The 17,622-nt window shown below is 43.9% G+C and overlaps 1 protein-coding gene across 3 annotated transcripts in view; it reads right to left on the reverse strand.

Moving 5' to 3' along the window:
• The window catches only part of LOC126297511 (dihydrofolate reductase-like), a 119,564-nt gene that overhangs the window by 32,656 nt on the left and 69,286 nt on the right, over positions 1-17,622 (reverse strand). For all 3 annotated transcript variants that reach the window (XM_049988396.1, XM_049988394.1, XM_049988395.1), the window contains exon 4: positions 326-435. In XM_049988396.1, the coding sequence (XP_049844353.1) occupies positions 326-435 (110 nt within the window). The remainder of the gene's footprint in view (positions 1-325; positions 436-17,622) is intronic.

Raw genomic sequence — 17,622 nt, forward strand, 5'->3', positions numbered from 1 at the left:
GTTACTCTACAGGTCCTCCCAACAACTGGCAGAGTCAACTGGTTCCCTCCTCAGGGCAAGGTAAGTGCAACAACCTTCTACTGGGGCATACTTTTGATAAAACACTAAGGTGTTTAAATTACCTCCAATATGATGATTATTTTTATTTTATTGTAAAAAATGAACATACATGTTCTGCCTGCACAGCATAGGACTATTAGCTTTCACCTAATTGCTGTTTCAGAACATCGACTGTAGACAATATACATGTAACACTGTACATTGTAACAATCCCAATGAAAAGACATCATTAAACTTAGTCTCAACATATTTTTGAGTTACTCACCTGACAGATACGTACTGACTACCAATTTCTGGAAAGAATGTATCACAACTGTAGTCTTTCAAAATATTGGTTATATATAACCTGTGACAGTATGAGGATTTCATCATTTCCTGTAAGAATAACAAAAGAAAACTAATACCTGGAACGACAGAATTAAATACAGGTTCACACATAAACACTGCAAAGATCACACAGTAATGACACTGCACATTATAACAGTTTGAATGTCCCAAGTCTCAGAAAATGTGAGAGTCTACCACACACACTATAATGTATCCGGACACCTGGCTGAAAATGGCTTACAAGTTTGTGGCATCCTCCATCGGTAATGCTGGAATTCAGTATGGTGTTAGCCCACCCTTAGCCATGATGACAGCTTCCACTCTCGCGGGCATACGTTCCATCTGGTGCTGGAAGGTTTCTTCGGCAATGGCAGCCCATTCTTCACAGAGTGCTGCACTGAGAAGAGGTATTGATGTTGGTCAGTGAGGCCTGGCACAAAATTGGTGTTCCAAAACATCCCAAAGGTGTTCTATATGATTCAGGTCAGGACTCTGTACAGGCCAGTCTATTACAGGGATGTTATTGTCGTGTAACCACAGTGCCACAAGCCATGCATTATGAACAGCTGCTGCTCGAGCGTGTTGAAAGATGCAATCACAACCCCGGAATTGCTCTTCAACAGTGGGAAGTAAGAAGATGCTTAAAACATCAATGTGAGCCTGTGCTGTGATAGTGCCATACAAAACAACAAGGAGTGCAAGCCTCCTCCATGAAAAACATGACCACACCATAACACCACCACCTCCAAATTTTACTGTTGGCACTACACACGCTGGCAGATGACTTTCACCGGGCACTTGCCATACCCACACCTTGCCATCGGATCGCCACATTGTTTACCGTGATCTGCCACTCCACATAACGTTTTTCCACTGTTCAATCATCCATTGCTTACACTCCTTACACCAAGCGAGGCATCATTTGGCACTTACCGGCATGATGTGTAGCTTATGAGTAGCCACTCAACCGTGAAATCCAAGTTTTCTTACCTCCCACCTGACTGCCATAGTACTTCCAGTGGATCCTGATGGAGCCCAGAATTCCTGTGTGATGGTCTGGACAGATGTCTGCCTACTGCACATTACGACTATCTTCAACTGACGGCAGTCTCTGCCAGTCAACAGACAAGGTCGGCCTGTGCGTTTTGTGCTGTACGTGTCACTTCACGTTTACACTTCGCTATCACTTGGGAAACAGTGGACCTAGGGATGTTTAGGAGTGTGGAAATATCACGTGCAAATGTATGGCACAAGTGACACCCCTGACCACATTCGAAGTCTGAGTGTTCTGCTCTCTCACAACGTCCAATGACTACTGAGGTCGCTGATATGGAGTACCTGGCAGTAGGTGGAGGCAAAATGCACCTAATATGATGAACATATGTTTTTCGGGGTGTCCGGATACTTTTGATGACATAGCGAATGCACATAAAGCACTTAACATATTTAAAGAATTTTGTTTATTTTCTTTCACATACACATTGAAGCATGATGAAATAGAAAATATTTGCAATCGTTTATCTTAATGTCACTTTCTCATTTTACTATTCATAATCAGCGTATACCTTATTTATAGGTAGTACAGTTTGTGATTACTGAAAAGCAGTTCACAGTTTGTCAGAGTAGTACAATATGTAAAGTCCACTGTTCAGTAAAAAGGAGAGTGTTTGGAGCTTAATGTCATGTTAGGATGGAGCATAAGCCCAGACTGGGATAGGATGAGGAAGGAAATCAGCCTTGACCTCCTCAAAGGCAGGATTGCTGGCAAGTATCTGAATCTCAGTCCTGAATGCAAGTCCAGTGTCTTAAAGTTTACATCATCTCACTCAGTGTCATTATTTGGAGGTCAGAAACAAACACTTATCACAACTATCAGTTCTTTATGAAAACTGCTTGTTTTTATTTGCAAATCCAAGAACGAAGATAATATGTTACATATCAGCACACTTTGCACAGAGAACATTAAATATGAATAAATCGTCAAATTTATTTTTCATTTTTCACGTTTTATTCTTCTTCTTCAATTCTATATGCCACTTTACAAAGTTTTACTCATGTGTTTCAGTCGTTCAAAAACACAGTTTCTCAGAATCTACTAGATAATGGTTTATTTCAGCTATTATCTCTTCATATGATAGGATTCTCTTTTCATTAATCCACTTTCTCCCGTATTCACAAAAAAAACATCGCGAAGTAGCCAAATCTAGAAAATTGGCAGATGATGTAGCAGCTTTTAGCACAATTTCACAATTTTGACTGTGGTGCCTTCAGACATGTGGGAAGGTGCATTACTCTGCTGAAATCAAATCCTTTGCTTAGTAAAACTGGGTAACTTTTTCTTCAACTTGTAGAGAAATTTGATATACAAAATTATACTATGTGTAGTAACATTTCTGCATTTTTTGATGGGGGATGGGGAAGATCTGTTTTCACCAATATGGTAGAAATCCAAAAATCACAATGTAACTGAAGATCCTATCAATAGCTTCTCCACAGCTAGATTTTCTTCTAGAATATTAAATATTTGTTATTTTCTATGTTGTTATCTTGCATATCTATAGTCAGCAGCTGACCAATAGGATATAAAAACACTGGCCTTTCCCCCAAAGGCTTCTCTCATGGACATGTTTTACACACACACACACACACACACACACACACACACACACACACACACACACAGGTATATTGCACACATCTCCTTCCCCCCCCCCCCCCCTCCCTGTGTCGACTTCTACTTACCATCCACTTCACCCTCCCCCACTAACTGTCTCCTCGGCCCTCCTCTCTTTATGCAGCTGTGCCCAGCAGCATATGTCTGCAAGACATGCCATTACTACTTGGTTGGGTTTGGTTTGTGCGGGTTAAAGGGACCAGACTGCCACGGTCATTGGTCCCTTTTTCCAAATACTAAAAACACCCACAGAGAATAAAAATGATCAACAGACGATAAGACAGATGACACAGAAGAAGAAAAACGTAGACAAAGACCAGACAAGACGAACTAAAATCACACAGAGTGTGACGGTGGTTGGCCGACCATACAAACAAAAAGGGAAAAGCCAACCACCGAGAAACACATGAAAATCAGACAAATCGTAGGCCATAGGCCAGAATCAACACAAAAACACACACACTTACATTAAGCGATAAAATCCCCCTGCCCGAATAAAACGCAGCACTATGTCCACTATGGAAGAGTCGTCAGATAAAAGCGCAGAGAGTGTATCAGGCAGCGCAAAAGTCTGCCTGAGCACAGTTAAAAGGGCGCACTCCAACAGAATATGGACCACCGTCAAGGACGCCCCACAACGACAAAGAGGGGGATCCACACCACACAGTAAATAATTGTGCGTGAGTTGGGTGTGGCCAATGCGGAGCCGACAAAGGACGACTGATTCCCTGCGGTTGGCTCGCATGGATGACTGCCCCACAGTAATCGTCTCCTTGATACGGCGAAGTTTGTTTGGCACGGGCAGGTTGCGCCAATCAGTGTCCCATAAATCGAAAACTTTGTGGCGTAATAGTGCCCGCAAATCAGTCGCTGGGATGCCAATCTCTAGAGACGGTGCACTAGTGGCCTCTTTCGCCAGGCGGTCAACAGTTTCATTTCCGGGTATCCCAACATGGCCCGGGGTCCAAACAAAGACCACAGATCTGCCGCAACGGGCAAAAGTATGCAGGAACTCCTGGATAGCCATCACCAGACGAGAACGAGGGAAACACTGGTCGACAGCTCGTAAACCGCTCAGGGAATCGCTACAGATAACGAAGGACTCACCTGAGCAGGAGCGGATATACTCTAGGGCACGAAAGATGGCGACCAGCTCAGCAGTGTAAACACTGCAGCCAGCTGGCAACGAACGTTGTTCAGAATGGTCCCCTAGAGGTAGTGCATAAATGACACGACCAGCAACCATCGAACCGTCGGTATAGACAATGCCAGAGCCCTGATACGTGGCCAGGATGGAATAAAAGCGGCGTTGGAAGGCCTCCGGAGGGACTGAGTCCTTCGGGCCCTGTGCCAAGTTGAGCCAAAGGCAAGGGCGAGGCACACACCATGGGGGTGTACGCAGAGGGGCCGGAAAGGAGGTGGTACAGGGAAACACCCAAGCCCGAAGAGAAGCTGTTTGACACGTACGGTGATCGGACAACCCGACCGGGGCCGACGTTCTGGCAGACGGACGACCGATTGCGGGAACAGGACACGATAATTTGGATGCCCGAGCGAGCTAAAAACACGGGCAGCATAAGCAGCCAGTAATTGTTGGCGTTGTAACCGCAGTGGAGGGACACCTGCCTCCACAAGTATGCTGTCCACAGGGCTGGTCCGGAAGGCACCAGTGGCAAGGCGTATCCTGCTGTGGAGGATTGGGTCCAGCAGCCGCAACGCAGATGGGGATGCTGAGCCGTAAGCCAGACTCCCATAGTCCAGACGGGACTGGATTAATGCCTGGTAAAGCCGTAGGAAAGTAGATCGGTCGGCGCCCCACCTGGTGTGACTCAGGTATCGCAGAGCATTTAGATGACGCCAACACGCCTGTTTAAGCTGCCGAATATGAGGCAGCCAAGTCAACCGGGCATCAAAAACCACCCCCAAAAACCTATGTAACTCCACCACTGTAAGAAGCTCGCCGTCAAGATAAAGCCGTGGCTCCGGGTGAACAGTGCGTCGCCGGCAGAAATATATAACGCAGGTCTTGGCTGCCGAAAACTGAAAATCATGTGCTACAGCCCAAGACTGCGCCTTGCGGATTGCGCCCTGTAGCTGACGTTCAGCAGCTGCAATGCCAATAGAGCTGTAGTAAAGGCACAAGTTGTCAGCATACAGGGAAGCGGAGACAGAATTTCCCACGGCCGCAGCGAGCCCGTTAATGGCTATTAAAAACAGACACACACTTAGAACAGAACCCTGTGGCACACCGTTCTCCTGGACTTGGGAGGAACTATATGAGGCCGCGACGTGCACACGGAAGGTACGATACGACAGAAAATTGCGGATATAGATCGGCAGTGGGCCCCGAAGACCCCATCCATGAAGCGAAGGAAGGATGTGATGACGCCATGTCGTATCATACGCCTTCCGCATGTCGAAAAAGACAGCGACCAGATGCTGACGGCGGGCAAAGGCAGTACGGATGGCCGACTCCAGGCTAACCAGATTGTCGGTGGCGGAGCGGCCTTTACGGAACCCACCCTGAGACTGAGCCAGAAGGCCCCGAGACTCCAGTACCCAATTGAAGCACCGGCTCACCATCCTTTCAAGCAAATTGCAAAGAACGTTGGTGAGGCTAACGGGATGGTAGCTGTCCACCTCCAAAGGGTTCTTCCCCGGTTTCAGAATGGGGACAACAAGACTTTCCCACCATTGCGACGGAAACTCACCCTCGACCCAAATGCGGTTGTAAAGGTCGAGGAGGCGTCGCTGGCAGTCCACTGAAACGTGTTTCAGCATCTGAGAGTGGATGCTATCTGGGCCAGGAGTGGTATCAGGACAAGCGGCGAGGGCACTGCGGAATTCCCACTCACTGAATGGAACATTGTACAATTCAAGATGGTGGGTGCGAAAAGAAAGACTCAGACGTTCTATCCGCTCTTTAATGGAGCGGAAGACCAAGGGGTAGTTGGCAGAAGCGGAATTCAGGGCAAAGTGCTCTGCCAAGCGGTTTGCAATGACGTCGGAGTCAGTACAAATTGCACCATTCAGTGGGAGCGCAGGGACGCTGACAGGGGTCCGATAGCCATACAGGCGTCTTATCTTGGCCCAGACCTGCGATGGAGTGACATGGAGGCCAATGGTGGACACATACCGCTCCCAGCACTCCTGCTTGCGTTGGCGGATAATGCTGCGGGCTCGCGCACGCAGCCGTTTGAAGGCGATAAGGTGTTCGATTGAGGGATGTCGCTTGTAATGCTGGAGCACCCGCCTGCGAGCTTTAATCGCTTCAGCCATCGCAGGCGACCACCAAGGCACAGTCCGCCGCCGAGGGGACCCAGAAGAACGAGGAATGGCAGATTCGGCGGCAGTAACGATGCCGGTGGTGACCGATTGAACCACTGCATCAGTGCCATAGTTAGAGAGAGGCTCAATAGCGGCAGTGGAGGAGAACAAGTCCCAGTCAGCCTTATTCAGAGCCCATCTGCTAGGGCGCCCAGAAGACTGACGCTGTGGCAGTGACAGAAAGATCGGAAAGTGGTCACTACCACACAGGTCGTCATGCACTCTCCATTGGACAGACGGTAAGAGGCTAGGGCTACAGATCGAAAGGTCAATGGCGGAGTATGTGCCATGCGCCACACTGAAGTGTGTGAAGGCACCATCATTTAAGATCGAGCTGCGCCAATAAATGCTCAACGATGGCGCCTCGACCTGTTGCCACTGACCCACCCCACAGATGGTTATGGGCGTTAAAGTCGCCCAGTAACAGGAAAGGTGACGGCAATTGAGCTATCAGAGCAGCGAGGACATGCAGCGCGACATCACCATCCAGTGGAAGGTAAAGACTGCAGACGGTAACAGCCTGTGGCGTCCACACCCGAACAGCGACAGCCTCTAAAGGTGTGTGGAGAGGGACAGACTCGCTGTGAAGAGAGTTCAGGACATAGATGCAGACGCCACCAGACACCCTTTCATAAGCTACCCAGTTCTTATAATAACCCCGGTAGCCATGGAGGGCGGGGGTTCGCATTGCCGGAAACCAAGTTTCCTGCAGAGCAATGCAGAGGAAAGGGTGAAGGCTGATAAGTTGGCGGAGCTCAGCTAGATGGTGGAAGAAACCGCTGCAGTTCCACTGGAGGATGGTGTTGTCCATGGCTGAGAAAGGCGTGACGGGACTGGGAAGGGAGATTACGCCCCTGGGTCACCTGCTGCCTCCGATTTAGCACCTGTGATAGTGCTTTCCATGGCGTCTGATGGACCGGCGAGATCGAGGTCCTCAGCGAACGCCAGAATCTCCACTGCATCCTCAGACGCACAGCTGGAAGGTTGCGGTGGGATGGCTGCCACCGCGAGTTCCTTGGGCTGAGAGCTCTTCTTGGGTTTCTCACGCCGTTCCTTGGGTCGCACCAGCTGGGAGGGCTTCACTGATTCAGTCTCCGGGACGGAGGAGAATCGTGAAGCCCTATGACCAGCTGATTGCGAGCACTTACGCCACTGTCGGTCGTCAGCCTTCTCGCTGATGGAAACCTGGGAAGGGAGGGACCCAAGGGACCCCTTGCGAGCGTGAGAAGCCGAAGAAGTTGGACACTTCTCCGGCTTAGAAGTGGGGACAGATGTCCCCGATGGGTGGGATGGTGTTGCTCCTGAAGTAGGTGGCGCAGGAGCAACGCGGTGGGTAGAGCCCCCCACTGGCGAGGAGGCAGGATGAGTTGTGCTACTCATCGATCTGGCCACAATTGGAGAAACAGACGGGGCTAGCACAGGTGTTGTAGCAGCAGCGTAGGAAGATGTCATTCTCACAGGATGGAGTTGGTCGTATTTCCTTTTGGCCTCAGTATAGGTTAGTTGGTCCAGGGTCTTGTATTCCCTGATTTTACGCTCTTTCTGGAAAATTCGGCAGTCTGGCGAGCAAGGTGAATGGTACTCCCCGCAGTTGACACAGATGGGAGGCGGGGCACATGGAGTATTGGAATGTGATGGGCGTCCGCAATCTCGAGATGCGAGGCTGGAAGTGCAGCGAGAAGACATATGGCCAAACTTCCAGCACTTAAAGCACCGCATCGGGGGAGGGATATAGGGCTTAACGTCACATCGGTAGACCATCACCTTGACCTTTTCCGGTAATGTATCCTCTTCAAAGGCCAAGATGAAGGCACCGGTAGCAATCTGATTTTTCTTAGGACCCCCATGAACGCGCCAGACAAAATGTACACCTCGGCGCTCTAAATTGGCATGCAGCTCTTCATCAGACTGCAAAAGAATATCCCTATGGTAAATAACTCCCTGGACCATATTTGAACTCTTATGGGGTGTGATCATAACGGCAAAATCCCCCAACTTGTCACAAGCGAGTAACTGTCGTGACTGGGCAGAGGATGCCATTTGTATCAGGACTGACCCAGAGCGCATTTTTGACAAGCCCTCCACCTCCCCAAACTTGTCCTCTAAATGCTCGACGAAGAACTGAGGCTTTGTGGAGAGAAAAGACTCCCCATCAGCCCTCGTACAAACTAAGAAGTGGGGCGAATAACTGCTAATGCCTACTGCCATCCTGAGACTTACGTTCCTCCCACGGTGTGGCCAGGGAGGGGAACGTTTTGGGATCATACTTCTGAGCGTTAAACTGAGCCCGAGAACGCTTAGAGACTGCTAGCGGCTGGCCACCAGCGAGAGACGATGTACCACGCTTCATTGCGGGTCATCCACCCTGATGCCACCTACTCCGACCAAGGGCCCTCCACACCGGCACCACCCAGCCACGGCAAGAGCCACCTGGCAGGATGGCCGTTGCCGGGAGTCCCGATACCCCAGGAGGATAGGCATCTACTCTTTGGCATACATGGGGAGTTAACGGTGCAGGCATCAGTAGAGCGATTCCTGTGTTATCAGGGGGCTACAACCAACAGGGTACATGGCGGCCCCACCACAACGGACTGGCTACCGTGCTGGATGTTAGGTAACATGTGGTCATGGTCGCCGTCGGTGCAGAAAGAGGCACTGCACAGTGCAAGGTGTAATCTGCACGCAGAAACAGAGTCATGCCCAAGAGATGGAGAGCGGACAGGACTGCAATTCAACGGTGTATAAGCTGGCGAAAAGTCTGATCGCAAGATGGACACAATGCACCAGGTAAGGCGCCCTTCCCCAATCGGCTCGCTCTTCAGAAAATTTTGAGAGATGGAGGCCAAACCCAACAGGGGACCATCATATAAGGCCGAAAAGTTTGAGACCCCTTTTAGTCGCCTCTTACAACAGGCAGGAATACCGCGGGCCTATTCTAACCCCCGAACCCGCAGGCAGGGGGGGGGGGGGGGGGGGGGGGGCATTGCTGTTCATCCCCTCATCCCTCTCTTGCTGTCTATGCTTTCCTCCCCATCTCTTTATCACTTCCTCCCCATCTCTTTCTGTATGTCCCCCCCTCCTCCACCTCCTCCTCCACTTCTCCGTACACCTCATCCTCCCATCTCTTTCATTATCAATCTCCTTCCCCCTCTTATTGTTCAGCCGCATCCATCCGCAATTGTAGACCCTGTTAGGTATGCTGATACTACACACACAACACACCTTTTGTTTACAGCAGCCTACTAATCAGGGGTTGAGAAAAAAAACCTTTTTATACCCCCATCTTACCTTTTGTGGCAGCTAGGATGTTCTGACCCCACATCACTGATTTTCATGTAGGAAGCAGCATGTGCACCAAATTTGGTTGAAATCGAACCACTTGTTTAGGAGGAAATGCTGGACACATGCACAAATACATACATAAATCCTGTTTTTTATATATAGATTGCTAACACCCACAGACCACAATACGTGGTCAGCACCTCTCTGTGCATGTTTACACAATGGAAGTCTATCACTTGTGGGTCATACTATGCAACAGAGCACACAACCAAAATCATTTTATTTTTTCTTTTGTCCTCTTGAATGATTTTTCAAGGCAAAAAGTTCTATTTTATGAACACTCTTCTCCATTTAACCAAAGAAACAAACTTTCTGTGTACCGACTACCTTCAGACTGTTTCATCAGTGTTATAACAAAAAGATTAAATTGAATTTCTCCAAATATATAACAGTTGCTCGATATCAGAGATAAATGAAAAGACGTAATTAAAAACCCCCTTCAAATTTCAGTAGTTAAATTGTTTGTAACAAATCTAGTCACTTCCATCATTTTTAAGAAATCTCTCTATAAATAATGTACAGTTACTTTGTGTTCTATCGAGGTTCCATTAGTATGAGGACTGTTCAAAAAGTATCCTACTTTTATTTATAAAATCAGTATTTATTCAGACATTATGTTTTGACACTAGTCACCTTTGGCTTCTACACAACTCTCCCAATGCTGCTGCCACTGCCGGAAACCTCACTAGAAAGCCGCTTTTGGTATGGTGCGTAGCTGCTCCGTCGAATTCTGCATAATTTTTCCCTGGTCTGAAATCTGGTCCCTCTCAGAGTCTTTTCAGTTTAGGGAAAAGCCAGAGGTCACTTGGTGCTGGGTAAGCGGAATTGGGAATTAGACAAAAAACAGCCATGTTGAGATGGTCAGAAAAACTGAATTACCTAAGAACAATGAGCAGGTCAATTATCATAGTGATGGCACCAACCGTCCACTGCTCGCCAGTGTAGCTGTTTGGTCTCACTGCTTCATGAAGATGATGCAATACCTCTTGACATTAGTACTTTCTGAGGCATACTCATGATGGACCACACCACTGGAGTCAAAAAAGATTGTCAGCATGACTTTCACACTACTGCGGACCTGCTTCGCTTTTTTGGGTCTCAAGGATAATGGATGCTTTCACTGTGATGATTAGAACTTTGTTTCTGGGACATACCCGTAAACTCAGAACTCATCACCAGTGATCACTGTGTTAAGAAACATGGGATTACTGTTCATAGTATCCAGCATGTTCTTGTGATCTCCAAAGTTCTTTATGCTTAGTTGTTAGCAAGTTTGGCACAAGTTTTGCTAAGAGCCTCCTGTGGTCCAAATGTTCTGTTAAAGTAGAATGAATAGATCCTATACGAACTTTAGCTTCATCTGCAAGTTCTCCGATTGTGATTTGTCTAGCTTGCATCACCAGATCCTTACCTGATCAAGAACAACCTCATTTGTGCATAAATTTTGACAGCACAGTCTATGGAGAGCAGCGGCCTGATGTTTTATTTAAGTTACAATGAACAGTCGAGATCACAATAATATTTCTTTATTGATAGGTTTGGGCTTATATACAAGCCATCTTCAGACTCCCTCACACCTATGGCTGGTGATGAGGGCTCCTCGGATTTCTTGTGGTATCACGATCAACGATCGTAATGCCACAAGAAATCTGATAGATTAAATTCATTTGGTTTTACTGTTCTTAAACTGGTTGCATTAGAGGTTGCATTCAGTTGGTAATGGCATGTTCATTGCTGTAAGAGGAAGTTTATCTTGTAGGGAACTTGAATTAGTTGCTGTGGCTTAGTATGGGCAGATGTTATACTCGACAACCTACCCTTGATATGCTGGCAAAAATACATGTTTAAATTTGGTATTATTATTATAATTTGGTATTATTTTACATACATGTTTAAATTTGGTATTATTTTGAACAAGAATTTCAGGACCCCAGTCAAAGTGTAAGCAGTTGCAATAACATACTAGACCTCTTAAACAAATATTCCTCAGTAAATACGATGCGTGACAATGGATGTAAGGACTATTAACCACAATGTCATCGTAGCACGACTGAATACCATAATATCCAGATTCATCAAAAGTAAAAGTAAAATATATCAATCTGAAATGGAGATAAAAATTCACTTGATGCCTTACTGAGAGACAGTCTCTATTCTTTCCAAACTATGTAAGCACAGATCAGATGTGGCTTAGATTCAAAGAAATAGTATCAACAACAGTTGAGAGATTTACACCAAATAAATTAATGACAGGCAGAACTGATCCCCCATGGTACACAAAACAGGTCAGAATACTGTTGCAGATGCAACCAAAAAGGCATGCCATATTTATAAAAACCCAACATCTCCAAGGTCAATGATCTTTTACAGGAGCTCAAAATTTCAATGTGGGAGGCTCTTAATGGTTTCCACAAAAAAAAAAAAAAAAACTGTCTCAAAATCAGGCAGAAAATCCAAAGAGATTCAAGTTCTACATAAAGTACAGCTGAAGCAAGACACAATCAACACCACCATTACAGATGAGAGAGCTGCTGAAATGGGGTTACCAAAATTCCCCCAACAAAAATAGTTGAGAAATAGCCTAAAAATTGTTCAAGGAACCTTCTGCTGAGCATTTAAGTGTAAATGCAGAGTATTCATGTGGACGTATATCTACATCTTAAGTCAATTCAATGTGCCACTAACACTTGCAAAATATGCACACACTTCAAACAAAAGCACCAACGCTACTGGAAACAGGTACACAGCAAAGTCGGTTCACACAACTGCAACAATAAGAAATTGTACAGTCTTACAGGAAAATTAATAGTAGCGCTAAAAGTCATGTAAATTTAACAGTTTTCCCTGGATTATACTGCTCAAAACCATTAATGAAAGTGTATTATATGCTTCAGCTTAAGAGGGTGTACAACAAAATTGCAGTCTAACAGCTTACTTCTTTAGTAATGTGTATGGTTTTACATATTCCCCTCCTTTTTCCCTTCATATTTTCTGGGCTTCATATATTAAACACAATCAATGGAATTAAATTTTGTTTAGTTGGCTAAAAACATAAAATATGATTTTCCCAAATAAAATCTAAATAGTAAATTTTATCAACTATTTCTCATAAGTCATTCTATGTCAAATCAACTCAGTTGCCAACCTGATCATCTCCAATCTTCATCAAATTTGGTGTGTGTGTTGAAATAAATAGAGCATGTAAAAATGCTAAATTACAGAATTGCAGCATAGTATGACGTGTGTGTTGAAATAAATAGAGAATGAAAAAATGCTAAATTACAGAATTGCAGCATAGTATGACAGAAATAATGGCAAACTGACATTCTGAAAATGAGTAGAAAATTTGACAAACACTGCAGACAAAAATGATTTTAAGTTCTTTTCCAGTAGACAGAGAACTGCAAAATAGGTAATTTTGGAAGGTCTGAGAAGAAGCTTTCAGATAATAAGCAACATGGCCATAAACAAACAATTGTACACAGTTAAGGTCAGTAACTTAGCGACCTAGAATATCTCAAACCAGGTCATGTTCAAAACTGATAAAAAAAACATACTTGCTTCAGGTTTCACTACACAACATAGTAAAAATTAAAGTTGGGATGACATTTCAATAAGGAGACATAAATTAATAAGAACATGTTCCGAAAGAAAAATCACAACCTGTTCCATGAGAAAAATCACATCATAGCAGTGTCTAGTGTACTGAAACCAGGGGCAGGATGTAAAAATGTTGTAGACACTAACAATCAGACAAAATTAAATCAGGAGAATGACTATCATCTGTATAATGGGATCAAATGATGTGGCAAAAAAATGAAGCAACTGTTTTGTGAAAACGCTGCAGAATTTTCAACAAGCTAACAAATGCAGAAAAACAGTAGTTGCCACACTGCCTCATAGGCATGATCTAATTTATAGTTCATATGTAAACAAAGAAATTCGAAAAACAAACATTACAATAAGGAAACTGTGTTCACAATATGCTAAGTGCAATGTACTGGATATAAGCAAGTTGCACCAAAATCTGCACACAAAGCGTGGACTACATTTGAGCTATGAAGGGAAAAGGTTGATTTGTGATCGTGTTAGTGAAATAATTAAAGAACGACTTTTAAGGAATAGAACAATCTATCAGTTTCCTATACATCCTTCCAACAACAGCGAGGAAAACAAAATGAATAAGAAAGAAGAACGAAAATAAAACACACTATTGATGATCCTAATTTAAACTAAAGGTATGTGTTGCTGTAAATACACTATGTGATCAAAGGTATTCGCACACCTGACTGGAAATGACTTACAAATTCGTGACGCCCTCCATCAGTAATGCTCGAATTCAATACAGTGTTGGCCCACCCTTAGTCTACATGACAGCTTCCACTCTCGCAGGCATACGTTCAATCAGGTGCTGGAATGTTTCTTGGAGAATGGCAGCCCATTCTTCACAGAGTGCTGCACTGAGGACAGGTATCAATGTCGGTCGGCGAGGCCTGGCATGAAATCGGCATTCCAAAACATCCCAAAGGTGCTCTATATGATTCAGGTCAGGACTCTGTGCAGGCCAGACTATTACAGGGATGTTATTGCCATGTAATCACTCGGCCACAGGTTGTGCATTATGAACAGGTGATTGATCGTGTCGAATGACACAATCGCTATCTCCGAATTGCTCTTCAACAGTGGGAAGCAAGAACGTGCTTAAAACATCAATGTAGGCCTGTGCTGTGATAGTACCACACAAAACAACAAGGGTCAAACCCCCTGCATGAAAAACACGGCCACACTGTAACGCTACCGCCTCCGTATTTTAATATTGGCACTACACATGCTGGCGGGTGATGTTCACTGGGAATTCGGCATACCCACACCCTGCCATCAGACTGCCACATTGTTTACCATGATTTGTCACTCCACACAGCATTTTTCCACTGTTCAGCCATGCAATGTTTACGCTCTTTACACCAAGCAAGGCATCGTTTGGCACTTACTGGCGTGAAGTGTGGTTTCTGAGTAGCCGCTCGACCATGAAATCCAAGTTTTCTCACCTCCCGCCTAATTGTCACAATAATTGCAGTGGATCCTGATGCAGTTCAGAATTCCTATGTGATGGTCTGGATAGATGTCTGCCTATTACACATTACGACCCTCTTCAACTGTCGGCGGTCTCTGTCAGTCAACAGAAGAGGTCGGCCGGTACACTTTTTGTGCTGTACGTGTCCCTTCACGTTTCCACTTCACTATCACATCCAAAACAGTGAACCTAGGGATGTTTAGGAGCATGGAAATCTCGTGTACATAATCTCGCATACATACGTATGACACAAGTGATACCCAATCATCTGACCATGTTTGAAGTCCGTGAGTTGTGCAGAGCACCCCAGTCTGCTCTCTCACAATGTCTAAAGACTACTGAAGTCTCTGATAGGGAGTACCTGACAGTAGGTGGAGCACAATGCACCTAATGTCAAAAACATATGTTTTGGGGGGCATCTGGATACTTTTGATCACATTGGATACGAACCCCAATTATCAAATCGTGAATACACCAGATCTAAAAATTTATCAACATAATGTGAAATCCCTGCGTAATATGATCGATAAAATTAATGTACTATTAACAGATGAACTTAAAAGATATCTCAGTGTTATGCATTTCTGAGCACTGGTTTAACCCAGAATTAATTTAGAATATGAAAATAAACAAATTCATTTTGGCTTCTTACTACAGCAGGAAAAACAGCAAGCAGGGTGGGGTGGCAAATTCACAAAGGAAAATGTAGATTTTATTACCCTACCCGACTTAACTAGAGCAAATGTTGAAATGGATTATGAAATTGCAGCTATACAAATTATTCAGTTTAACTTGGTTATTGCTACAGTTTACAGATTACCAGCTGGAAGTTTTTAACTTTTCTTAAACACAATGGAGTCATTGTTAAATAAAGTAAATGAAATGTATTGTGAGTTGATAATCTGTGGTGACTTCAATATTGATTTCCTCACAAACAGAGAGACCGATTTGAGCCCTGCAACATCCTTTAATTTAAAGATCGAAGTAAAATCTGCTACTCGAGTAACAGAAACCTGCCAATCAGCTCTAGATCAATTTCTACTCACGAACAATTTACACACACTTCACTAAAAATTTTCAATGCATGTTTTAGTGACCATCTTGCTATACTATTAAGCATAAAAGTAAAAGGCAGTATTATTAACAACAAATCTTATAATCAGGATTAAAAAAACTACTTCAACAGCTTACTACAGAAATAAAAACAGCCAGAAGTGTACAAAATGAACTATATAAATGAGAATTCAACATTTTTATTACCACATTAACCCATTTCTTTCAAATTGAATTTCCTCTGAAAACTGTAACCATACAGACGAACTCTAGGGGGAAAAAAAGGCTGGACCACAAGGGGAATAAGGGTTTCATGCCAGAAGAAAAGACTATGGCATGAAATTTGTAACACAAAAAATTCTTCACCTGAATTATGTGCATAATATAAAAAGAGACTCCAAAATATTAAGAAAAGCAATAAAAGCACCAAAAATAATGCATAATGATGAATACATTTATAATTCAGCTAATAAATCAAAGGCTATGTGGAATATTATAAAAAAAAAAAGGATCTGTAGAATACAGACAATCTTTCAAAAATATAACACTATCACAAAAAAATAAAGTAACAAACCCCTTAGAAGTAGCCAACACTAAACAATTTTTTCCACAGGTGTTCCTGATAACATGTTACAATCAGACTTACATAAGAGCAACCAGGCACATGAATATAAAAAGTGGATGTAGAGGATCAATGTACTTCAGTTCTGCTTCAGAATATGAAGTAGCTGCAGCAATGAAAAGACTAAAAAATTCCAACTCTGCAGGCATTGATGGTGTACCTGCGACAATATTAATGAAGAGTATCAAAACTAATTGAAATACTCCCACACTTATGTGACTGCTCACTTCAAGCAGGCACTTTCCCTGATGTATTGAAAACATCAAAAGTTATTCCTGTATATAAAAGAGGTGAGAAGGATAACGTAAATAACTACAGATCCATCACAATTTCCTCTTGCATCTCAAAAGTATCAGAAAAAGGTGTGTATGACAAATTTATAAAACTTACAAATAAAAACAACATCCTATGTAATGAACAACATGGATTCAGAAATAAGAGGTCAACGGACAACTGCTATTTGCGAGTGCCTCAACTCCAGTCGAAACCTGATGGACACAAAACAGCAGTCAATAGGAGTATTTATTGACCTGTCAAAAGTTTTTGACATGGTGGATCATAAAATTCTGTTGTCAGAGCTTGAAAGATATGGTATTCGAGACTGGATCAGTTCCTTCCTGACTAATGGTTAGCAGACAGTGTGCATCAAGCTTACAAATATCAAACTAAAAACTGTATCGCAACACTTGGTGTACCCCAAGAATCTGTAATGGGACCCCTTCTGTTTCTTCTGTAAATAAATGACCTAAACTTAAAAGTTAATGCACATAAAACAAATATATTTCCAGATGACACCACAATTCTACTAAAAGGAGATAGCAATGAACATTTACAGCAGTCAGTAACATGGTGTCAAAACAACTTAGCAGCTGGGCACAGAATAATCAACTTGGGGAAAAAAAAAACCACTTCACTAAAATTCTACAACTCCACAATGCTCCTAACATGGGTGTGTTTATCCCACGAGCCTCTAGCAACGACGAAATAGTTGGTAACAGTACTGAAACCAAATTCTTAGGACTTTGGCTGCAAAGCAACGTAAAATGAAATACGCATATTCAATATCTCAATGCAGAACTGAGCAAAACATGTTACCTTCTTTGCTCATTATAATCATGCTGTAGTGAAAAAACAGTAATGAAT

The sequence above is a fragment of the Schistocerca gregaria genome, chromosome X (genome assembly GCF_023897955.1).
Source record: "Schistocerca gregaria isolate iqSchGreg1 chromosome X, iqSchGreg1.2, whole genome shotgun sequence".
In the NCBI taxonomy this organism is placed as follows: Eukaryota; Metazoa; Arthropoda; class Insecta; order Orthoptera; family Acrididae; genus Schistocerca; species Schistocerca gregaria.